General features: G+C 55.7%; 2 protein-coding genes and 1 pseudogene across 3 annotated transcripts in view; 1 reads left to right on the top strand and 2 right to left on the bottom strand.

Annotated features, from left to right (window-relative positions):
- Nucleotides 1–10,589, top strand: part of RFX1 (regulatory factor X1) — a 32,130-nt gene extending 21,541 nt beyond the window's left edge. For both annotated transcript variants that reach the window (XM_063110431.1, XM_063110430.1), the window contains exons 9-21: nt 1,957–2,332; nt 3,702–3,883; nt 4,446–4,565; nt 4,734–4,849; nt 5,990–6,108; nt 6,209–6,318; nt 6,744–6,895; nt 6,977–7,074; nt 8,023–8,172; nt 8,260–8,468; nt 8,881–9,034; nt 9,115–9,160; nt 9,294–10,589. In XM_063110431.1, coding sequence (XP_062966501.1) covers nt 1,957–2,332; nt 3,702–3,883; nt 4,446–4,565; nt 4,734–4,849; nt 5,990–6,108; nt 6,209–6,318; nt 6,744–6,895; nt 6,977–7,074; nt 8,023–8,172; nt 8,260–8,468; nt 8,881–9,034; nt 9,115–9,160; nt 9,294–9,463 — 2,002 coding nt within the window. In that variant the 3' untranslated portion in view covers nt 9,464–10,589. The remainder of the gene's footprint in view (nt 1–1,956; nt 2,333–3,701; nt 3,884–4,445; nt 4,566–4,733; nt 4,850–5,989; nt 6,109–6,208; nt 6,319–6,743; nt 6,896–6,976; nt 7,075–8,022; nt 8,173–8,259; nt 8,469–8,880; nt 9,035–9,114; nt 9,161–9,293) is intronic.
- Nucleotides 10,590–10,753: 164 nt separating this feature from the next.
- DCAF15 (DDB1 and CUL4 associated factor 15) lies at nt 10,754–18,570 on the bottom strand. Its single transcript, XM_063111682.1, has 13 exons — nt 18,439–18,570; nt 16,731–16,828; nt 16,507–16,642; nt 15,688–15,794; nt 15,453–15,592; nt 15,185–15,355; nt 12,696–13,130; nt 12,498–12,589; nt 12,268–12,396; nt 12,087–12,172; nt 11,776–11,880; nt 11,586–11,701; nt 10,754–11,204 (listed from the first exon to the last, which is right to left on the bottom strand). The coding sequence occupies exons 1-13, from the start codon at nt 18,568–18,570 to the stop codon at nt 11,149–11,151; spliced, it is 1,803 nt and encodes a 600-aa protein (XP_062967752.1). The 3' UTR covers nt 10,754–11,148.
- Nucleotides 18,571–23,728: 5,158 nt separating this feature from the next.
- On the bottom strand, nt 23,729–24,202 carry LOC134389307 (large ribosomal subunit protein uL23-like; annotated as a pseudogene).
- Nucleotides 24,203–24,518: the final 316 nt, after the last annotated feature.

Here is a 24,518-nt window from a genome sequence, read left to right as displayed (position 1 = left end):
TGACACGTAGGTATTTCCTTTCCCTGGTACTGCACATGGCAGTGCAGCATGAACATCCCTGTGTGCGGGTCGACTTCAGTCCAGGAACCCTCCACATGCCACCTTCCCTCTCCAATACCCCACAGTAATAATTCCAGGACTATAGTTATTGCTCTTCTTTTAGTTTCTAGAAGTTTCACATGGTTTTCTTAGCATCTGCCTGGTTGTCTTCTTTCACCCTGCCTCCTGTCCTTGTGGGCACAACGTTGGGATTGGATAAGCTCATAGCACCATGTTCCACTGTGGAGCGTGGGCCAGGTCCACACCATAGCTACCTCACAGTTCCACTGATTTATTTTCAATGCCACCAGTCTCTTCACTGTGTACTCGGCCAAAGCAGGGACCAGAGAGGGCATTCCAAGGTGGAGACCGGCCCCTGAGGGCCCCCCAGCGTTGATAGAAGCCAAGCCCAGCCACAAACCCAGGCCTTGAGGTCCTGGGCTAGCTCTTCTGCCTTCCCTGGTAGTGCCTCTCCCTTGCTTCTGTCTGAGTCTCTCCCTCTGTGATTGTAGTGTGTGATTGCTCCTGGTTCATCGTTGCTATCACAGTCTCCCACTACGTTACGTTCTTTGGGGACAGTCCTGGTGTCGACTGTACCTTCTGTCTCCCTTCTGGTGGATTCCCAGCCCTTTGCCAGCCTGGATCCCTTACCCTGGCCAAAGCCACAGCCCCTCTCAGCCTCCATCCCTGCCCACAGCACATCCAGAGACACACACATTCATTTATTCAGTCAGTCAGCAAATACCTACCAAAGCAATGCTGTTTTGGAGAATGTGTTGCATGCTGGGCACAAGGCTGGGCTCTGGCTGTGCAGGGTTGAGCCAACTGTGATCCATCCTTGGGAGAAGGGGGGGCATCTGCTCAGGTCAAGTGTCACTCCGTGTGGTAGATGTGGGTTGGGACACAATGATGGAGAGCTAGACCCTGGCGTCCAATGGTGACCATGCCTCCATGCCTCCCACCACTCCTCCCCAACTCCCTCTCCTTGTTACTTCTCCTAGAGGCCCCCAAGGCTCCCTCCCCCTGCCTCCTCCAGAGTCTGCTCCAGTGGTACCTTCTGAGCCAGGCCACCCCAACTGGCCTTGCTACTCTTCTGGATTTTTAACTTTTAATGTTATGTGTTTTTTTATTTTTATTTTTTGGTGGCTGGTCGGTGTGGAAATCCAAACCCTTGCCCTTGGTGTTAGGATTCCATCCTCCTTTATTTAACAGCCTCCTAAGGATGGTCCCTGGTTGTTCACTCTCTTGCTACGATTCACAGTCTCCAGCCTGCATCATGTGGTGCGTTTCCAGGGACAGCTGGAGGAGAACTCTCCAGGGAGGGATAGGTAGCTGGTCAAGGGGAATCACCTCTACGTTCTTGATGGTCATCTCCAGTCAACACCCCCTTCCCCCAGCATTGCCCCCCCCCTTTTTACCTCTCAAGTAAGCACCAGCTTCTGCAACAACCTCGATGTACCTTTGCAGTTGGTCGGTCTCCCCAACTGGAACCTCAGCTCCCCGGGGGTGGGGCTCTCCTGTCTCATCTGCTGCTGTGTCTGCAGTGCTTAGAACAATGCTCAGCACGCAGTAGGTGTGCAATAATTTGTTTTTGATTGAGTGACATGTATGGCCTGTGGCAAGTTACCTAGCCCTTCTGAATTGGGGACGGTTACTCCCCAGCCAGAAGGTTGCTTTGACAATTAAATGAAAAATTGCCAAAAAAAAATAAATAAATAAAAGTGCCCATCAGGCACTGAGGACAGTACCCAGTTCATTGTAGGTGAATGCTGGAATCAAATCCTTGTGCATTAGGGCTGCTGCTCCCCCAGTCCCCTTCTGGGACCCCCCAGCCCCTGCAGGATTCCCCTCAGTTGTGACCCTCAGCTACCCAGCTCTCATCCCCCTGACCGCCCCCCGCGTCTGCTTCTTTCCCAGCCGCTCCAGCACCTACCCCTACCCTGAGACGCCACTGTACACGCAGACGGCGGGCACCAGCTACTATGAGGCTGCAGGCACGGCCACCCAGGTCAGCACCCCCGCCACCTCTCAGGCGGTGGCCAGCAGCGGCTCCGTGCCCATGTACGTGTCCGGCAGCCAGGTCGTCGCCAGCTCAACCAGCAGCGGGGGTGGGGCCAGCAACAGTGGTGGCGCTGGCACCGGCAGCGGGGGAGGTGGTGGCAGTGGCGGGGGTGGCAGTGGTGGCAGCAGCAGCAGCAGCAGTGGAGCAGGCACCTACGTGATCCAAGGCGGCTACATGCTGGGCAGTGCCAGCCAGTCTTACTCCCACACCACCCGTGCCTCACCAGCCACGGTAAGTGCCCCAACGCGGGTGCCAGATGAGGCAGGGAGTGGGGAGCCCCTGGGCAGAGAGGGTGGTGGTGGGCACTACATGCCCAGTCCGTGATGGGGGTTGCCAGCCACTATTCGCAGGAGCCTGTGTCACCTAGTGCTGAAGTGCTCATATGCAGGTAGCCTGGGATCAAATCGTGCTGTGTGGCCTCAGACAAGTTACTCAGCCGCTCTGGGCCTCAGCTGATATGCACAAAGTTCTTAGAGCAGTGCCCAAAGAAGTGTGGTCTATTCTGATTACAACAGCTGATAGAGGGTAGATAGTGAGGGGAGAGAGACAGGCACTGCCATGGCAGGAGCTGCCCGAAGCAAGGTTCTTTGTCTGGAAGGCAGGCACCATACCTCCCTCTGCCCAGAGGTGGCCGCACAGTGTCACTTAAGTAGCCCTGGATTCCAACCCCAACCGGGCTCCTTGCCAACTATATGACCATGGGTGGGTCAGGGCCTGGTGGTCCTGGGTTGTCTCCCTTTACTCACCCATGCAGCATGGCTTCCAGTCTATTTTTTAAAATTCTGGTCGTGACCCACCTAACTGGGGGGGTCCTCACCCACAGTTCAAAAACATAGAATAGCACCGTTCGATGGAACTTTCTCTGATAAAGGAAATCGCTCTGTGCTGCCCAGTGCAGGAGCCTCAGCCACACATAGCTATTGAGTGCTTGGCGTGTGGCTGGGGTCACTGAGGAACTGAGAGGAGTTCTTGTCTTTAACTATTTATTTTGAAATAATTGTAGATTCACAGGAAGCTGCGATAGTGATACAGAGACGTCCCTGTATCTCCTTCAACAGGGTTACCCTGCTAGTTACGTTTTATGTATGCACACCAGGAAACTGACGTGTTAACTCTATATCTTTTTATTGCATGTGTGCACTTGAGAGACCACCCACCACAATCAAAATATAGAAGCTTCCATTACCACAGAGATCTCCCAACTGCTACCTACCCCTTGATAGTCACCCCACCACCTCCCTCCCAACATCCCTAGCCCCCGGCAACCACGAATGTGTTCTCCGTCTCTATAATGTTATCATTTCCAGAATGTTCTACAAATGGAGTCCTACACCATGGGACCTTTGGAGATTGGCTTTTTATCACTCAGCATAAATGAATATAAATTTGTCTTTAAATCCTGCATGGAGTGACTATTGGACAGTACAGTTCTAGAGAGCTCTGTGGGATGTAGTTCCCAGGGGGGGACTGCGATATGATGGGCGTTATGTTGTGGCAGTCACGATCACAACGGGAAATAGATACAGAACACTTAGAAGCAGGCACTGGAGAAACAGAAGTGATTCTTAGTGGTTTTCTGCTGTCCTCTGTCTGGCCCCAGGTCCAGTGGCTGCTGGACAACTATGAGACCGCTGAGGGCGTGAGCCTGCCGCGGAGCACCCTCTACTGCCACTACCTGCTGCACTGCCAGGAGCAGAAGCTGGAGCCTGTCAACGCCGCCTCCTTTGGCAAGCTCATCCGCTCCGTCTTCATGGGCCTGCGGACCCGCCGCCTTGGCACCAGGTGGGGCCCTCCCGCCTGCTCCCAGCAGCCCCTGGGCTCAAAGGACACACCCAGGCCTGCAAGGCTCACCCCACCCCAACTTGTCTCAGGCCTCAGCTCCCGCTCTTGGCCCCTCGCTTACTCCACTCTAGCCCCGCTGGCCTCCTGGAGGCTCCTTTGACACAGATGCCCACTCTCACACCAGGGCCTCTACCTCATGCGCTTTTCCTTGCCTCGTTACTCAGACATCCCTGGCCTCCTTTACAACTGCAGCCTTCCCCCTCCCTTGTCCCCACTCTCCTTCCCTGCTTAACGTTTTTCCTTAGCATTTAGCACCCCCCATTGTGCCTCTATGTGGCTCATTTCTCTTGTTTCTGATCACTCTGAATTTTTTGCCTTGGGCAAAGTACTAGCTTTCTCTTGGCACCCACAGCCCCTGGGCTTCCTGAGCACAGCACCCCCAGCTCTGCAGGATGGGGGTCTCTCCATTCAGCCACCTAATGGAGAGGAGACAGGGGTGGTGTGTTCTCGGTGTCCTGCTGGCGGCCCCCAGCCCAGCCCTCACTCTTCACCTCCTTCCCAGGGGCAACTCCAAGTACCACTACTACGGCCTGCGCATCAAGGCCAGCTCACCCCTGCTGCGGCTGATGGAGGACCAGCAGCACATGGCCATGCGAGGCCAGCCCTTCTCGCAGAAGCAGAGGTAGGAGGGCAGGGCCAGACATGAGGGGTGGGTGGGGAAGGGCACAGTGGCTACTCCCACACCACACAGCCTGGCCCCCCACCCCTGACCAGTCCGTCCCCACCCAGCTGGCTCATTCTCCAGCCAATACATCCCCCACCCCCCGGCTGCCTGCCTCTTCTCCTCCAGGCTCAAGCCCATCCAGAAGATGGAGGGCATGACCAACGGTGTGGCCGTGGGGCAGCAGCAGACCACGGGGCTGTCGGACATCAGTGCCCAGGTCCAGCAGTACCAGCAGTTCCTGGGTGAGAGCTTCCTGGCCTGTGGAGCAGGGCTGCAGAGGGATCTGTGGCCCCGGGAGAATGTGCAGCCGGTCTGTGCCACCTTCACAAAGCTGGGTGGCAGGCAGCCTCTGAGCGGGGGAGGGCTTGGCAAGGTGTCACAGGACCAGCAGAGTGTGGCAAGACGTCACAGTCTCCATCCATGGTGACAATTCAGTCCCCAGAAACCCTCTCCAAAGTGGATTTCCATTCATTTCCATGGGAAGTATTTCTGTGTTTTTGAGCCCCACAGTTAAGCCCCCATTATGCTGCATGGGATCCCAAATTCCATCCGGAGAGACACGGTTATTTGGATGGTCCGTGTGAATCATTAGTCTGAGGTGTAACAGGGAGGTTCCTTTCCCTCATGAGCCCTGGTGAGAGCCGCTCCCTCGCCTGTCTGGCTGTCCTCGTAGTGTCTGTGTGATTAGGACTGCTTACCAAGATGGCACATGGGTGGTACCTATGTTTCTTCTAGAAACTTCTAAAAAAAAAAGACAAGTAAAGCAAAAAGAATAATCAATGAAAATGAGGCAAAATGATGCTAACATAAACTAGTTAACCCCAGGAACCCAGCACATGCCAGCCACATGTCCATGATGGTGACTGCATGGTGGCCTGTTTCCTGGCACTCACCTGCCCACAAGACCCAGACACTCAGTCTGTCCCCATAGGTGCCGGGGAACTGAGGGAAGGGTGAGCACACTCCTCGTAGAGTCCAGGGGCATCCCTATGGTGACTGTCCATGATCAGCTCCCCACCTGGGGCCCCCAGGCTCAGGGCAGCATCACTGTGGGCCTTCCTGGGCCCTGGGGCTTGCACCCTGGTCAGGTGGGTGGAGGAAGGGGACTCAGAGGCCCACATCCCGAGGCCCAGCCCAGGGCCACCATGAGCAGTCAAGCAGGGCCAGCACAAACCCCTCGTGTTCTCTGTGGTGGGGGGAACATAGGCTCTCAGGTCTTCCTTGTCCCGGGACCCTGAGCCAGGTGCTTGCCCACCCTCAGCCTGCTGTACATGGGGGACCTATACTTGGTGGGAAGTGGTGACAAATCGATATGATCCTGGGGGAGACTCGGGGGCAGGCAGATGAAGGACGAAGGGCCTCATTGTGCCCCCACCCCCCAGATGCCTCTCGGAGCCTCCCTGATTTCACAGAGCTTGACCTCCAGGACAAAGTGCTGCCCGAGGGCGTTGGGCCGGGGGACATCAAGGCCTTCCAGGTCCTGTACCGGGAACACTGTGAGGTAGGGCAGTGTGGGGTAGGGGTGGGGCAGGGGCTTGGCCACGGGTGAGGGAGGGCCACACTGCCCCCCAAGCCCCTTGAGCGTACAGTCTCCTCAACAGGCCATTGTCGACGTCATGGTGAACCTGCAGTTCACTCTGGTGGAGACGCTGTGGAAGACCTTCTGGAGGTACAACCTCAGCCAGCCTAGCGAGGTGCCACCACTGGCCGTGTGAGTCCCATGGGGCAAGGTGGGGAGGGCATGACCCCCAGGTGCACACAAGTCAGATGCCCAGGAGTGGGGTGTACATGGCCTTGAACCCCAGAGTGTGTGTGTATCCATCTGATACCCAGAGCCTGGGATGGCAAGCTCAGCCGAGCCCTCCTGAGCATGGACATGAGGGCAGGGCACCATCTCCTCCCTGGAGTGGGTGGACTCCTGTGCCCATTTAACCCCTGGGTGCAGGGTATAAGATGCCCACTTGACCCTTAGGGCCTTGGGGCCTGCCCCAGCCTGACCCCAGGAATCTTCAGGAGACAGGGAATGCCTGCCTGACCCTGGGGTGTGGGGCAGGACGTGCGTGCCTGTGTCCTCTGACCCTGGGTGCAGGACTATGGAGTGCCCCTGTGACCCTGGGGTGGGACGGGTGCCTACAGGCACGACGAGGCCGAGAAGCGGCTGCCCAAGGCCAGCCTGGTGCTCCTCTCCAAGTTCGAGCCTGTGCTCCAGTGGACCAAGCACTGTGACAACGTGCTATACCAGGGCCTGGTGGAGATCCTCATCCCCGACGTGCTGCGGCCCATCCCCAGTGAGTGCTGGGCCACCGCGCCTACCCCCTACCCCGAATGTACCACCCCCTGCCCTGACCAGCCCTCACCATTGCCCACAGGTGCCTTGACCCAAGCGATCCGAAACTTTGCCAAGAGCCTGGAGAGCTGGCTCACCCACGCCATGGTGAACATCCCCGAGGAGATGCTGCGGGTGAAGGTGAGGGCATGTGGGCTCACTGCCCAGCTCCTCCTGGCTGTGGGCCTCGGTCTCCTCTCCTCTATATGGGCAGTAAGATTTGTCCCGTTACCTGTTCTGGGGATGACGTGCATGCACGTGGGTAAGGTGGGTCTTCATCTGTCCCAGAGAGAGCTCTGAAGAAACCTGCTTTCTCGAGAGCCCACTTCTGAAATGCAACTGCTTTGTAGGGTTTTTGTACTCGACATAGCATCATTATTAAAAACCGAATGCAAATTTCCAGTAGTTCTCTTCAGACAGCCTAGATAGAAAGTGCTTTAGGTGTTCAGAATAGATCAAACCTTTTTTTAAAAAGGCAGCAGCATCTATAATAGAATAATAGCCCTCTTCATCAATGCTGCATGCTGACTACTTAGATGTGGGAAATTACATGGGATGTGCTTGCTCTTGGGCTAAAAAAAAAAAAAAAAGTGAACAAGACAGCTAAACAGAAGTGGGTGTCAGAGGAATCTCCCCCGGGTGGGAGGGGGTGGGGCCTGTGGAGAGAGGAGAAGCTCTTCAAAGGGACTGGCCAGACCCATGTATTCATTTGTTCACTCAACACGCGTTTATTGAGCACCTACTGTGTCCAGCATGAAGGACAAAACCCATGCCCTCCTGGAGCTGAGACTGGAGTGTAGAGTAATTGAAACAAAAGCTTATGCCTGCCCTTTCTGGGTGGTCCTTATTTTCTATTGTGTTCTTGCATTAAAAGTAATAATACCAGTCAGAAGACGATAAGGTGATTTTTTGATTCACACCAGTGGGTGAATACCCAAAGTTTGAAAATCCCGACCCCTTGGTCTCCCAACAAAAGCAGCCAGGCATACCCCTCCTTTTTTTGTAAACTGAGGCTAAAGAGAGGTGGCAGCAGGTGGGGCGGGGGAAGGGGGTCCGCGGAAGCCACAAGCCCCACGGCCCCGCACGCAGGTGGCAGCGGCCGGCGCCTTCGCGCAGACGCTACGTCGCTACACGTCTCTCAACCACTTGGCGCAGGCGGCGCGGGCCGTGCTGCAGAACACCGCGCAGATCAACCAGATGCTGAGCGACCTCAACCGCGTGGACTTCGCCAACGTTCAGGTGCGCGCGGGGCGGTGCAGGTGCGCGCGGGGCGGGCCCAGGGCTGCGGCGGCTGAGCCTCGGGCATCCCCGCCCGCTGTGCCCCAGGAGCAGGCCTCGTGGGTGTGCCGCTGCGAGGACCGCGTGGTGCAGCGGCTGGAGCAGGACTTCAAGGTGACGCTGCAGCAGCAGAACTCGCTGGAGCAGTGGGCGGCCTGGCTGGACGGTGTTGTGAGCCAGGTGCTCAAACCCTACCAGGGCAGCGCCAGCTTCCCCAAGGCCGCCAAGCTCTTCCTCCTTAAGTGGTCCTTCTACAGGTGCGCGCCCGCGCCGCGGGATCCGGCGTGCGGGGCGGGGCCAGAGGGGACCACTCCCTGGGATGGGGCCATGATGTCCCTGCCTCTCTGGTGGGTGGGTCAGAGAAGGCCACTCCCCCGGGTGGGGCCCGGCGAGTCCCGCCTCCCTGGAGGGTGGGGGGGGCCAGAGAAGGCCACTCTCCAGGTGGGGCCCAGGTGAGCCCCGCCTCCCTGGGCGGGGCAGAGAAGGGGCTCCACCTCCCTGGAGACGATTTTGAAGGTGGGGAGCTTCGGTTTTTAGTGATGGACGCCAGAGGGAAGCCAGTGCGGGGCCCAGCCCGGGTTGCTGCGCTTGCCTGATGCCTGGGGCATTACTGCCGGGAATGGGGGCGAGGGGCTGGGCCTGGCTTGACGGTCTCTTTTCCATCCCCAGCTCCATGGTGATCCGGGACCTGACCCTGCGCAGCGCCGCCAGCTTCGGCTCCTTCCACCTCATTCGGCTGCTCTACGACGAGTACATGTACTACCTGATCGAGCACCGCGTGGCGCAGGCCAAGGGCGAGACCCCTATCGCCGTCATGGGCGAGGTGCGCGGCGGGGCGCTGAGGGCGCAGGCAGGGCGCCAGGAGGCGGGACCCTCACCCTTTCTCTTCTCCCCTTCCTCCAGTTCGCCAACCTGGCCACCTCACTGAACTCCCTGGACCCAGACAAAGGTAGGCGGGGCGTGTCCATACCCAGTGCCGGGGTCCGGGGGGCGGTGGCTAGGGTGTCTAGGGTGGAGGAGCCGGCGGGGCCCCCTGGGAGCCGCCGCCCCGCGCTGAGCCGGGCGTGATCCGTGTGCCATAGACGAGGAGGAGGAAGAGGAGGAGGAGAGCGAGGATGAGCTGCCGCAGGACATCTCGCTGGCGGCTGGCAGCGAGTCACCCGCGCTGGGCCCCGAAACCCTGGAGCCGCCGGCCAAGCTGGCGCGGACTGACGCGCGCGGCCTCTTCGTGCAGGCACTGCCTTCCAGCTAAGCCCTCGGCCTCCCCCGCCCCACCCACCCCCGCCACCCCTCCATGCCGGGGTTCCTCAGCTTCCGTGGCTTCGCTGTCACTGCTCCAGCCTCGGCCAGGGCGGGGAGGGAGCCTCCTAGGCTGGGAAGGCAGGGGGACCCCATCTCCAGATGGGGCCGGCACAATCACAGGGCTGGGCGGAGCCGCAGCTGCAAACTCTGACACAAAAGACGTGCCTTAAGGACCCGCCGCCGCTGTACCCAGGTGCCCCATGGGGCAGCTAGCTTGGTCCCTCGGCCAGAAGACCACAGCATCCCCCTCCCCCAGTCCTGCCCTCCCGCCACCCCGGGGGCAGGCAGGCAGGCCCCCTCCCCTGCGGAACCATTAAATTATTCAGCTCGCTGGCTTTGCACAGCCTGTCCTGGGCCCAGCCCTGAGCCCCAGGTGGGCGCAGGTGGGCGTCACCTGGGGACCCCCACTGTCAGCAGCACCCCCGGGACCCCTCTCCCAGCAACTCCACTGCTTCCCCCTTCTTGGTATTAAGTGCAATTAAGTCCGTGGGTGTCGCATCTTCTCCAGAGCTGGGCCTTCCCTTGCCCTGGCAGCCTGAGATGGGAGCACTAGCCCACCTGGCTTGGGGGAGGGCAGCAAGGGGCACGGCCTCCAGTTTCCAAAGAGCCGCAGGCTGCGGGGCCGGGAAGTGCCCGCGCCTACCCCAGCCAGGGCTGGGTGCTCCACAGCTCCAAGACCCCACACCCCATGCGCCGCTGGTTTGTAATGGAACCTTCTCTGCGCTCCTACTCTTCCTGGAGACTGTGCTTCTCCTCCCGTGCAACCCCCCTTGACTATTGTGCGATTTGTGAGCGCCGCCTGAGCGGAGTCGGTAACTTGTTGGGTTTTTTTCCAACCATCATGGCCTTATCTGTTCCAGTTTTCTCAGTGTTTTCAACCTGTGAGATGTTTATGGCAAAGAAAAAAACAAGAAAAAAGAAAAAAAAAGGAAAATCTGACCTATTGTATAGAAATCACTATTTTGTGTGCTCCGCGTGCTACAGCTTTTGGGGTGGCCCTGCCCACTCCCCCGATGCCCACAGGGCCTCCCCTCTCCCAGCGGTGAAAGTGTCCACACGTGTGGTAGTTTAGTGTGCCGAGCTGTTTTCTACCTTTTTGTAGTCTTTCTTAAAACACAATAAATTACGCTGTGATATTTGCCTACTGCTGACTTGCTAGGCCTTGGTGGGGGCTCTGGGCTGCAGTAACAGGATGTCGGCAAGGTTCAGAAATAAAACATTTATTACATGAAGAGGAACAAAGTAGGTTTCCCACCTTGGGAGGGGGAGGCTGGGGTGCACGGGAAGAACAGGGGTGGTCTGTTTGGCCTCCCCGAGAGCAGTGTCCACGCCTGTAGCTGAGGAAAAGGGCAAATCACAACGATGGAGGGCCCGTGCCCAGCTTGGGGTAAAGGCGGGGCGCTTGAGGCTGGTGGGGCAGGGGACTCCGTCCCACTGCCCCTTCCCAACTTAAATAGGCATAAATAAAAAGCGTCCAGACTCTCAGGCCACCAGGGACTGCCCCGCCCAGCCCCCTTCCCGCAGCCTAACACTAGTGGCGGTCGGCTGGCCGGCCGGGAGGAGGCCAGCCCAGGAAGGCAGCCAGCTCCCAGGCCGTGGAGGTAGTTGGAGTCAGTGTCCAGGGTGGCCGGGCCCTCACAGCACAATCCACGTGTATCGCTCGCTGTCCGCCAGAACCTTCAGTGAGCACCCTGTGGAGAGGGTGGGACACAGCTGTGGAGACACTGCCTGTCCAGGCCCCACAGCCACCCCCACTGACTTGAGCCCAGGAGGTTCCAAAAGGCAGGGTCCTTTCTGAGTTCATCTCCATCTCCAGCCTGCAGCCACCTGATAAATGTCTGAGTGAGGCAGGCTAGAGGTTCCCAGGTCCCACCACTGCCAGGCCCCGTCTGAGCTGGCCCCCAGGCTGCCCTCCCCTCACCCCCTTTCCAATAGTGTACAGCCTTCTCGTCCATTTAGTCAACACTTATGAATCAGCGCCTGCTCAGGGCTGGCCTGGCGCCTGGGGAAGGGCAAGTGTCCCTGCCAGTGAGGACGTTGGTTTTGCCCACCACTGGGTCACCAAGCCCCACCTTTGTGTAGTGCTTCGTTGGTCATCCTGTTGACGTAGCGGCCGCTGCTCTCGGGCACCAGCCACTTCATGACCATGTCCACACAGCTCTTGCGGTAGGAGCTCCAGACGCTGCCGCTGAAGGGTGAGGCGGTTAGTGGCTCTCAGGGTCTAACCCCCCCACCCCAGCCCCACCCCTGGCCCTACCTCACCTGGTCTGCCCTTTGACCTCAGTGAGGTCACCCACACTGACTGTCTCAAAGATGCCTGTGTTGAGGTCCCATGCCACCTTGAGGCTGGTATGATAGGTCTTTGGTCTGCAGAAGAAGGGAGACAGAGGAGAAAGGGGGTGGGACCACTGGGTCCCTGAGCAAAGACCCAGGCTACCCTGCGGGGCTTTTGTCTTTGAAGCAGTAATGGAGTGGCCAATCCAGGTTTTGGCACATGCCCACTGACCCACACTGAAGTGCCTGAATGTGGCCCCTCCTGGGCGAGGGAAGGGCAGGGGTCCCTGTCCACTCACCGAAGCTGGCCCTCCTCAGTGGGGGACGGGAATGCCAGGAGCAGCAGGCCAATGTTGATGAGGACCTGGTTGGTTTCTGGGCAGACCTGGGCAGTTGTGGGGTGGATGGTGACAGCAGTTGAGGGTGACCCCCCGAGTGGTGGAGGCCCTGGACCCACCCTGCCCCACTCCCTGGGCCCACCTCTAAAATGACTATGTCATAGTCACTGAAAGAGCAGAATTGGTGGCCCCAGGTGGCATCGTGGCGGATGACCTCGTTGATGACATACTCGAAGTCCAGTGTGAGCTGCTCCACTGTCAGGTACTGACCCTATGGGCAGGTGGGCAGACAGGTAGGGGAGGATCGCACCAGCCGCCACCCAGCAGGCTCCCCGGGGCTGCTCCTCGGCCTGCCCACCACCCAGCACCAACCTGGACGGCAGTCCGCTCCCGCATGGGCCGTAAATTGCGGCCACGGAGGTCGGTCACCACAAAGGGCAGGGAGATCTTGTCGTCCTCAAACTCTGGGGAGGCAGGAAGTGGGGGTAGGGGCGATAGGAGGCCTCAAGGCCCCCTCTGGGCCGGCCTCCCCTCCTGGGGTCTGGCCTGCTGAGTGGGTTCCCTGCTCACCATCCTCTGGCTCTGTCCGCTCACCGGACTCCAGCACATAATACAGCTTGGTGTAGTTGATGTAGCCAGGCTCGGGAGCGGGTGCCTCTGCTGCAGGGGGGCTGTCCCGGGGCGCTGCCTCCCCACATGGGGTTAGGGGCTCAGATTGCAGGTGGCAGTGGCTGCCTGAGGGCCCTGGGCAGGGGGGTGGCCGGGCTTCCTCCGGAATCCCACCCTTGGCCTCTTTGGCCCTGCGGAAGATGTCGGCCACAAACTCCTTGGCTTTGGCGATGGCAGGTGAGGGCTCGGGGGTGTCAGAGGGCTGGGCTGGGGCAGCCTCAGGACAGAGGTTGGGGAGGGAAGAGGGCACCTCTGGGTTCTGGGGTCCAGGGGGGCTGGGAGGCACCGGGGGGTAGGTTGTGTGGTCGTACAGGATTTGGCAGAAGCTGCTGTCACCTGGAAGAAGAAAGGTGATGGAGGTGGGAGGAGGGGTCAATAAGCAAGTTCAAGTTCAAGACACCCTCCCAACCTCCCTCACTGCCCTGAGTTCTTAGAAATCCACCTTGAAGAGACCCTTCCAGGAGATTTACCCATGCTGAGATCAGTTTGATACACCCAGAAGGGAAAAAGATGTTTATGCACATACCACGCACACGTGTGTACACACACATTCAAGCCTCATTCTTGAGCATCTATGGTATGCCACACGCTGAGGACACAGGAGCAAACAATACAGACAAAACCCCCGCCCCCAGGGAGCTGACAGTCTGCAGTGAAGACAGATAAAAGCCACATAAGTAAGTTAGAGAGTTCACTACATAGCCCTCCATCCTTCCTAGCACCAGCCAGACCGATGTGGGCACAGACTAGCTGGACCCACAGCCTCTATCTAGAGACCAGGTCCCCCTTGAGGAACGTCCCCCCAGCACGTTCACCCAGCAGCACTGTGGCTGGCCCCACATGAGGCCTGCTTTGAGCCCCCACCAGCAACCCTGGGAGAGAGGGCTGTGCTTCTGGACTGAGGCTCAGTGAGGAACTTGGCCAAGGTCACACCGGCAGATAATGTAAGTCTAGGCTCCTATCTGCCAAAGTGCTGGCACTTCCAGCAGGGAGGGGAATAAAAGTTGAAAATGGCTGAGGAAAAAGTATCCCTCTGTGTAAGTGCTCTCCTAGGGTGAGGTAAGTGTTAACACCCACAACCAGGCCCTTCCCTGGGCTGGGCGCACACAGCTGACTCCCGTCTGCTCTGATGTGGTCCTTCCTACCAGGGCCCACGGCCGTGCGGGCAGGGGTGTGGCGATCCTGTCCAGGCCTAGCATGCTGAGGGCTCACGGCCAACAACCAGGTGACCAAGCCCTGGTGAGGGGCAGCGCTCACCCACACGACACAGGTGAGGGATGGACGGAAGACCCCTGGATGTGTCCAGGGACAGGTGCCCTGGTCCCTTGCTTCTTTTAGGCTTAGTTATGTACATCTAATCCTGCCTATTCACCTCCTTCCCCTGTGGGCAACCATTTTAATGGATATTTAATGGTTATCTTTTTATTTGACTGTGTTCTTGCAAAATTGAAAGCTTTTATTTTTATTTTTGGTGGCTAGCCAGTATAGGGATCCAAACCCATGACCTTGTTGTTATATGAAACCTATTTTTAATTTATACATAAGTGGTATCTGGGTATAGATCCCTTGTGTCTTTGCTGTATGAGGGAACTTCAAAAAGTTCATGGAAAGATTTGTATTATCTTTTTAATTCTATTTTTCCACGAACCTGTTGAAGTGCCCTCTTATCTGAGCATGTCTTCAACATGTGCTCTGTAGACGTACACTCTGGGGCTGTCACTGGTGCTCCATGGGATGTCTCTGCAACCTCCTACTTCCCCGATCCCCAGGGATGGATACCAAGCAGTCCCAGCTTCTCCTCCACAGCCTTGGACATGCCCCTTATGGACCTGGTGAGAATCTCCCAGAGGGAGACCTGGGCGCAGAGCTGCCAGGTTCCAGTCGCCCTCTGCTCCCATGCAGTCCCCAGGGCCCTGTCGCTGCCAGCCAGTGGCATCATCCAGCTTCCTAATATGTGTCACTCTGTCAAGGGAGATCCTGTCCCTTGGCATTTTCCTTGGCATTTCTCTAATACCAAAGAGGTGAGCTGGCCGTCTGACCATCAAGCACTCTTTGTCAGAGATGGTAGCGCTTTGCTGTGTGTGGTAGCTAGCTGCCAGCCACATGTGGCTACTTCAACTTAAAATAACTCAAACTAGATATAATAAAAAAACTCAACTCCTCGGTCACACGAGCCACATTCTAAGTGGCTCCTGGAGGCAGCCGCAGTGGATAACGCAGATATGGGACATCCCAGCCCTATTGAGAGTTGGAGTGAACAGCCCTGTGGTGGGCCAGGGCTGGGTTCAGACCCAGCATTCCCAGTTCCTGGCTGTGTGACCCTGCAGAATGTGGACAGCATGCCCAGAGGCTCACACACACTGGGCCTGTTCTTAGACCCCAGGGCCTACCTGCTGAGTGGACCGAGACAGCACAGGCCACCAGGGAGTAGCTGGTGTTTAGCAGCACCACCTGGTCCTTCTTGAGCTGGAAGGCGGGCTGGAAGGTGGGGAAAGGGTAGACCACCTGGTACTTGGTGTGCAGCATGAAGCCGTGCCGCAGGCACTGGGCGCTTGGGTCACCTGAAGCAACACACACCACCCAGGCTCAAAAGCGGCCCCAGGGCTGGGGAGCAGGTGGCACAGGTGGCCCATGCCCACAGGCCTCCAGCCCACTCACCTGGATGGGCCCGGCTGGCGTCCTGACAGGCAGCACAGCGGCCCGCCGGTGGCACAGCCACGGTGCTGATGTAGATGTCCCGGTGGTTCTCGTCGCTCATCATCATCATGTTCATGAGCATCCCGTTGGCGGAGCGGGTACTGGGGAACAGCACACCCTCAGTTGCCTGGCCCACACCTGGGGCTGGCTGCAGCCCACCCCCGCCCACCCACAGCCTCCCGTCCCTGCGTCTAACTTGAAGCCGAAGACGATGACCTTGGAGGCATCGCTGGGCCACTCGCACACAGTCAAGTACAGGTCACTGTAGATCTCCTCGTCCTGGAAGAGCCGCACCTGCCGGACCTGAGCGGCATGTTCAACGTCAGTGTGGGGTCAGGAGCCACCTGGGCCCAGGCAGACCCCCACCAAGGCTATGCAATACTGGGCTGGAATGGAGTCAAGGCTGAGCCAGCAGGAGCACTCCAAGCAGCCCCCACCCTGTACCCCTAGCCTTGACTGAGGACAAGCTGGGGAGGCCCCCGTCACCAGTGGGGGAAATAGGTTGGGGAGGAGGCCCAGGATGGGACATAGCAGATGTGGGAGCCCTGCCCAGGTGGAGGGCACTTGCTTGGCCAGACACATCAGTTCCAAGCCCAGTCCACCCTGAAATCTGTTCCCTTGCTGAGCTCATGTGAAAATTGAGGTACAAGCACCCACCTCCTGTGCGAGTTCAAGGAGTCAAGGATCAAGATTAAAGCCAGTGTGGCAGCCTACTTGGTCCTAATAAAGCTAACTCCTCCTACCCCGGCCTGACCGACAATGTTCTACGGGCTTTATACGTTGTGTTGAACCAAATGGGACTGCCACTATTTACCCATTTTGAATGATAGAGATGGCAATTTCATATGGTTCAACCTAACACATGGAATTTTGACAATAACCCTGTAAGTACATTATCACCATTTCACAGACAAGGAATCTGAGGCTTAGAGGGATGCCATGATCTGCCAGGGTCACTCTGTGTGAAGGGCCAGCCCAGCACTGGAGCCTCCCACAAGGGAAGGCCTGGCCCTACCAGCTTGAGCTTGCTGTGGACGTTGAACTCCCACCAGTACAGGTGGTAGATGTAGAAGGAGAAGTCATCGTCCCCGCTGCTGCTGGTATAGGAGAGGACATAGCGGCCGCACTTGGAAAAGCCCAGGAAGATGTGTCTGTAGGGTGGAGGGGGCCATGATAGGGTGAGCCCACCTCCCTGCCCAGCTGCCTCCCAGCTGTCCCCCAGACGGGCCCCAGCCTCACCCTGCGTAGAGGAAATCCTCATCCACAATGTTCTTGAGGGACACGCAGACCCTGGGTGGCAGCTTCCGGAAGAGGCGTGGGGAGAGCTGCCCGCTGATCTGGGGAAGGGGTGGCCGGGGCTCTTCAGGCCCATTCAGAGGAGGTGGCCTGCAGCCCCATCCCCCTCACCCAAGGCAGAGAGGCAGATCAGCACCCATGGGGTCCAGTCCAGCCACACAGGCCCACTCCCTGCCCACCAAAATGGTCAAGGGTGGTGCAAGCTCCAGAAGATGGGAATGGCTGGGGCAGACAGGGACACTGAAGCCAGCTGAACATCCCTCTCCACCAGGGACCCATGCCACCCACCCAGCTCTATATCTCTTCCACTTTGGGGTCCCGCCTGCCAGAGCCCAGCATCACTTCCCCCAGGAAGGTTCCCCAGTCACCCTGGCCCACGCTGTGTCACCTGGCTCCGTTCCTGGAGGCTGCCCCATGCACTAAGCTGTGAGTGTCCTCTGCTACTAGAGTCTGGAATGGGGCTTGACCTGCACTCTCCCGTCCCTGACCCACCAGCATACAAGGCGGCTCAGGCTTCTTGGGACAGTCCTGGCCTCAGATGGGGACCAGTTGAGGCAAAAGAGTGAGCCTAACCGACGACCTGATTCCTGCCCAATTCCCCCTTCTCAGTTAATTGCCACTTTCCAACCAAATCCCTCATCCCAAAAACTTCAACAAGGAAGGATTGCAGGGGCAGACAGGCACAAGCTGGACAGTGGGAGATCAGAACACCTTCAGTCTTGCTACACAGGCTGATGTGGGAGACACAGCCCTGCCCTCGAGGAGATCTCGGTCTGATGGAAGAAACAGCCCTGTCAGCCAAGCTCAGGCTGAGAGGAGAGACACAATCCCTGCCCAAGGAGCTTCCAAGCTAAGGGTGGAGCCACGGCCAAGCCCAGGGAGCTCCAGGGCTGAGGGCGGAGACTGTCCCTGCCCAGGGAGCTCCCAGTCAAAAGGGAGAGACACAGCCCTGTCCTCACGAAGCTCGTAGCCTCACAGAGAAAGCAGAGTCCCTGTCTACGGAGACACAGTCTTGCCCCAGTTGCTTGCGATGGAAATTCACATCTCTGCCCTCCCAGAACTCCCAAACTGATGGAGGAGATATTCCCCAGCTCTGGGAGTTTCCAGTCTGATGGGGGAGACAGAGCCCTACTTAGGTAGCTCCTACTCTGCGGGGAAGACCCGGCCCTATCCAGGGAGCTTCTCGCATTCAACTGGGGGAGGCCAACCCAGGCACTGGAACTCCCAGCTCCCGTGTGCTCCGAGCTGGGGCAGAGAGAGGAACACCAGGCGGAGGAAGCCCGAAGCCGGTGGCAGGGGCTCTGCAAAGGGGGCGGGAAGGCTCCATTACCGAGGGGTCACGGGAGCAGAGCTTTGAAAAACGGGTCTGAGCCTGGATCGCCCCCTTCCTCCTGGTTCCTCCTGAGGCCTCTAGGGTCCCCTCACTCCAAGCCCCCTCCCCGGGACCCCGCCCCCGGCCGCCTCCATCCTAGTCCCTTGGCCAGTGACCCGCCCCAGCCTCTTCCATCGAGGCCCCCGCCTCAGCCCCCTCCCACCGAGCCCCCTGCCCGGGGCCCCGCCCCCGGCCCGCACCCCGCGAGCGCCCTCCCTCCGCCTCCCTCGTCCCTCCTCCCCACCCAACGACGCGCTCCTCCCAGGCTCCAGGCCTCACCTTGACCCGCTCCAGCTGCTTGAGGACGTGCTCCCGTCGCCGCCCCGCCGCCCGCTTCCCACCGGCTCCCCCGGGGCCGCCGCCGCCGCTCCCGGCTCCGCTGTTCCGCTCCGATTTCGAGCTGGGCGCCATTTTCACCCCCTCCCTCCACTTCCGGAGCAACCGGCCCCTTCGCCCCACCCCCGCCGCCTCCTCATTGGCCCTTTCTTGGAACAGCGGGCCTCCGGTTGGGTGAAAGCCCGCACTCGGGGCCTCTTCCCGCTACGCCTGTCCATCAAAACCGTCTCGGCTCTTGATTGGTAGCAACGGTACAGCCCCCGGGCTCGTCCACATATTGCCGCCCTCTCTCAAGGATGCACCACTCTGGGCCCCTGTTTTCTCTCCTGGCCCAGATATCTTTAACCCGATAGGCGGAAAGCCCTGTCCGTCCCGGCCGCGTCACTCCCCCCGTGGCTGGTGGGTTTCCATGGAGACCGCAGGCGGTCCAGGTCTGCGGGCGGGGCGATGGTAGCTTGTGGTCCAGAAGGATCAGCATCTCCCAGCCCAAGGCTGTCCGCGTCCAGTTCGGTGGACTGAGGCCTGACGAGCATCCCTGGGCGGCCGGGCCGGCTCGAGGAAAGGAACTTGCAAAAACAAAAAGATGGGATTCGACTGAAGCGTCTTTCAGATGGGCAGGCTGGTGGGATGATGATAGACAGATAGAATCAATCAAGCATCGCTTTTTATGTGCTAGGCCGGGTTCTGAGCTTACACTTCTATGTGGTAGGCTCCTGTCATGCCCATTATACAGATGGTGGCAATAAAAGTAATTGTTAAATGTCTGCCGAGTGCATCATTTTCTTATAATTAGCTCGTTTAATTCTCTCAAGAGGTGCTGATAACGCCATGGTCCAGGGCTCAATCCCTGTACCAGCCAGCCGCCAAAACTAACACAAAAGAAAAAAAAAATCCTTGAAACAGTTTTGGATATAGGTGCTTTTTTAATCTCCATTTTACACATGATGGAAATGAGGCTTAGCATGCAACTCTCCTGACTGGCAAGTGCATACACCTTAGATGCGAGCTGTTACTATAATAAGAGAGGAAGCGAATGGATGTGTCTCTCCCTGTGCTTTCAGGCACATGCATTCACTTAGTCAATAGCTATTTATTGAGCATCTGCTATGTTCTAAGCGCCAGGAATACAGCAGCGAACAAGACAGACGATAAGCATGGGAATAAATATCTGCTGCCTAATTTCAATTAGGGTGAGAAAGAGAGAAGAAAGAAGGCTGTTTAGACAGGGCAGTCAGAGAGGGGTACCATGAAGGTGAAGAGAAGGAATATTTCAGCAAAGGCAAAAGTTTCAGCAGGATGAAAATTGAGAGACTAAAAATAAACCAGTTGGGCCAGAGTAGGAATGAGCAAGGAAAAACTGAGCAAGAAAAACAGACGAGAACTTCAAAACAGTTAGGAAGGTTAGAAGGCTTATAGGTAAGTGAGGCATTTAGATTTTGCTCTCAGGGCCAGCCTGTGGCTCACTCGGGAGAGTGTGGTGCTGAGAACACTCAAGGCCCCGGGTTCGGATCCCATATAGGGATGGCCGGTTCGCTCACTGAGCGTGGTGCTGACAACACCAAGTCAAAGGTTAAGATCCCCTTACCGGTCATCTTTAAAAAAAAAAAAAAAAGATTTTACTCTCAAGCATAAAGAAAATTCTCTGAAAGGTTTTGCTAGAAGATGATGGAATCTGATATGAGATCAAAAAGATCATTGTGAGGGCCGAGCCCGTGGCGCACTTGGTAGAGTGCTGTGCTGGGAGCGCGGCGACGCTCCCGCCGCGGGTTCGGATCCTATATAGGACTGACCGGTGCACTCACTGGCTGAGTGCCGGTCACGAAAAAACGACAAAAAAAAAAAGATCATTGTGATCCAAAGAATTCAATAAATGCCTACAAGTCCATACTGACATAAAAACAAGAATGGAATAAATAAATGGGGGAAGAAGAGACAAATCTTCCTTATAGAAGATGTCCAATTAATAAATGTAGAAGGAATAAGGCAATTAGAAAAATCACCATTAGGCAAACACTGCAGTAATCATTGCAGCAGGCAAGACCCACCAATGGATGCTAAAAAGGGTGGATGAAACTTTAAGAAGAAACAGGACATTTGCCTACCCTCAAAATACCTCTCCCAAAATATTAATTACTGGGAGATTTTTAACATATGTCCACCAATTCTTTGCTACTCTTTCCTTCATGAACTAGAGCTTAATTCACCTTGTTGGATGTGGGCTGGATTTAGTGATTCACTGCTAAGGAATAAAGTATTGAAAGAAACAAGTAACTCAACAGCAGACAAAGCTGGTGGATACCACTTTAACCCAGTGATCAAAGTCAAAATCACCAGTGACAAGCCATGTTGCTGTCGTGGACTCCTAATAAGATGAGATGAGGAGGACACTTTTACTGCTTTGATATCATCCCCAAAACCTATAACCTAAATCTAATCAAGAGAAAACATTAGACGTTTGTCCCAAATTGAGGGACATTCTACAAAGTACCTGGCCAGTTACACGTCCAAGGTGTCAAGGGCATGAGAAACAAGGAGACCAGATCATAAAACTGTCACAGGCCAGAGGAGGCTAAGGAGATGTGACAACTAAATGTAATGTGATGTTCTGGATGGGATCTTGGACCAGAATAAGGACATCAAGGGAAAAACTGGTGAAATTCAAATTAAGCCTATAGTTTAGGGAATAGAACTGTCCTAATGTTAGTTAATCTCTTAGTTGTGACAAAGTTACCATGATTATACAAGATGTGCACATCAGGGGACATTAGGTGAAGGGTATATAAGAACTCTCTGTACCATCTTTGCAAATCTGCTGGAAACCTAAAATTATTTCAAAATAAAAAGTTTTTTTTAAAGTGGGAGGAAAATGTTATTTAGGGCTGCTGTGTGGAGAACGGTTTGCAGGGAGGGGGGCACGGATGGCCTCAGGGAGGCCAGATGGGGACATGGAACCAGGTCCTAGCAGTGAACATAGAGGAAAGTGGCCATATTCAGAGCTGGCGGGTCATGCTCATGGACGAGATCTTGGGGTGGGGGGAGAAGAGAGGAGTTAAAGATGACTTCAGCAACTGGTTGAAATGTTTAGCAACATGGGGGTGCTGTGTTTTTTTTTTTTTGTTTGTTTGTTTTTTTAAGAAAGATGACCGGTAAGGGGATCTTAACCCTTGACTTGGTGTTGTCAGCACCACGCTTTCCTAAGAGAGCAAACCGGCCATCCCTATATAGGGATCCGAACCCATGGCCTTGGTGTTATCAGCACCACACTCTCCCAAGTGAGCCATGGGCCAGCCCAAAGGGGAGGAGTGCTGTTTTCTGACATGGGGAAGATTAGCGAGAAGCCCATTTGGGCCAAATCAGTAGGACAAATATAAGGGGAGAAATAAAGGAACGTTTTTCTTTCTATAGTTACGTCACTCCTGATATTTCACTTCTGATGCCAGATGTGGGGGGGGGTTCTCCCATACCAAGCAATTCTCCAATTCTTTGCTGACACCAACTGGGTATCCTGCAATTCTACTCAGTTCTTTTTTTTTTTTTTTTTTTTTTTTTAAATTTTTTTTTTTTAAAAAGATGACCGGTAAGGGGATCTTAACCCTTGACTTGGTGTTGTCAGCACCACGCTCACCCAGTGAGCAAACCGGCCATCCCTATATGGGATCCGAACCCGCGGCCTCGGCGCTCCCAGCGCCACACTCTCCCGAGTGAGCCACGGGCTCAGCCCTCTACTCAGTTCTGACATGATCTGTCTATTAGATCCCCGTAGGTTAAGGGCTCAGTCCCCAAGACTGCCCCCACTTCAGATGCCAATTGCAAGGCCAGGTTGTTACCTGCACTGTTGACCAACCAGCTGTATGTTGGGGGTTCTCACGACCCTTTCCTTGGGATCAATCACTTGCTAGAGCAGCTCATGGAACTCAGGAGAGCGCTTTAATTACTAATTATGTGTTTATTATAAGAGGATACAACTCAGGAATAGCGGGTGGAAGAGATGCACAGGGCGAGGTATGGGGACAGGCATGCGGAGCTTCCATGCATCCTCCCAGCACCTCCACATGTGGATCCACCGAGAAGGTCTCCAAAATCTGACCTTTTGGGATGTTTTGGAGAGGTCATCACTTGGGCAGGACTAATTAGATCATTAGCCATTGGTGATCAAACTTAAACTTCAGCCTTACCCTCTCCCCAGGTTGATCTAATCAACATGGTTGGTTCCCCTGGCAACCAGCTCCCCTCCCATCCAGAACCCTCAGCCTGCCCTCATCTCAATAGCATTCAAAAAGGCATTTATCGGCTGGCTGGTTAGCTCAGTTGGTTAGAGCACAGCCTTATAACACTAAGGTCACAGTTTCAGATCCCGTACCAGCCAGCCACCCCAAAATTAAATAAATAAATAAATCCAAAGACATTTATCACTTCAGAGTTCCAAAGGCTTTAGGAGATGTGTGTCAGAAAACCTGGACAAAGCCAAAGTATCTATTTTTTATTATATCATAATATTACAACATGTCTTCAGCAGGTGGGTCCCACTTCTGCAGATCCTATGCCCTTTGGGAGCTGTTAGGAACCCACCCTAGGTGACTTCCCAACACTGTGGCCAAACTGCTCGTCTCCTTGCAGCCTCAGGTCCTCTCAGTCAGTGACCTCCTTACTGTAAGGAGAACCATTGGGGGGTGCCTCCTTCATCCCCTGTCAAGAGCCCAGCCTACGCTTACTCCAGTGGAAGAGACTTTGTATCAGATAGCCATTGCTGTGTAACAAACAACCCCAAATGTAGTGGTGTAAAACAACAATAATCATTTATCACTATTATCACTCATGGTCCTCAGGGATGACTGGGCTCAGCTGGGCGGTTCTCACTCCAGGTCTGTCAGTTACAGTCAGACAGTGGCTGGGGCAAGAGTCACCTCAAAGACTTATTCACTTGCTGGCTGTTGGTAAGGACCTCAGCTGGAGCTGTCAGCCAGAACAGGACAGAGCATCCTCTCCATTTGTCTTAAGCTTCCTCACAACGTGGTGGCTGGGTTCCAATGGCAGACTCTGACAGAGAACCAGAGGAATCTGTATCACCATTTATGACTTGGGCTCAGAAACTGCCTTGTCTAACGTGCATCAAACCCCATGGATTGTATTAGTCACAAAGGCCCACCCAGGTTCAAGGGGAGAGGATATAGAATCTACTTCTTTATTTTATGGTGGAAAAATGTATATTTAGCATTAGCCAGCTGGACTCAGTTTAGATGATCCCAATTTTGTTGGCAACACCCAAAGCATCATAATCAGGAGCCAGTCAGACATATGCCTTCTTCTCTCTACCAGGCCTGATCAGGGTGTTGACCTTGGCCACATCACTAATGTCATAGAGTTTCTTCAGCCCGTTTGATATGATGCTTATGTTGGCCTTGACATCCACAAAGAAGACAAGTGTGCTGCTGTCTTCTGTCTTCTTCGTGGCAGATGTGGTGGTCAGGAGGAACTTGATGACGGCATTGTGGTCAAGCTTGTTTCTCCTGGGGGCTCTCTTTTAAGGATATTTGGTTTGCCTCCAGAGCTGGAGTGTCTCGGGCCACTGGAAGGTGGGTGGGTGATGTGCAGATCATTTTGTGTGTGTGTGGCTTTGGACGCCTTTCAGCACTGCCTTCTTGGCCTTGAAAGCCTTTGATTTGGCCCTGGCAGGGGCAGGAGCTTCCTTCTTTGCTTTCAGCGCCATCTTGTGAAAAGGGTCTGGAATCTACTTCTTGATGGAGGAACAGCAAGGATGCCTTGTAAGAAAAGCACATGGAGGGCCAAGCCCATGGCGCACTCGGGAGAGTGCGGCACTGGGAGCGCGGTGACGCTCCCGCCGTGGGTTCGGATCCTATATAGGAATGGCCGGTGCACTCACTGGCTGAGTGCCGGTCACAAAAAAAAAGAAAAGCACATGGGGTATGAAATGTTGTTATGGACATCTTTGGAAATTACAATCTGTCACAGGAACCATTGATTAAATATTGAGAATATACAAAATAATATTTTTAAACATGTAC

The sequence above is a fragment of the Cynocephalus volans genome, chromosome 10, assembly GCF_027409185.1.
Source record: "Cynocephalus volans isolate mCynVol1 chromosome 10, mCynVol1.pri, whole genome shotgun sequence".
Classification (NCBI taxonomy): Eukaryota; Metazoa; Chordata; class Mammalia; order Dermoptera; family Cynocephalidae; genus Cynocephalus; species Cynocephalus volans.
This window is presented reverse-complemented; position numbering and strand designations above follow the sequence as displayed.

Coding starts and splice junctions, on each gene's coding strand:
- DCAF15 (XM_063111682.1), bottom strand. CDS start 18,570: ATGGCGCCCAGCTCGAAATCGGAGCGGAACAGCGGAGCCGGGAGCGGC. Junction 13,131..15,184: donor TGTCTCGGTCCACTCAGCAG/GTAGGCCCTGGG, acceptor TTCTTCTTCCAG/GTGACAGCAGCTTCTGCCAA. Junction 11,702..11,775: donor GAGGTCAAAGGGCAGACCAG/GTGAGGTAGGGC, acceptor CTCACCCTTCAG/CGGCAGCGTCTGGAGCTCCT.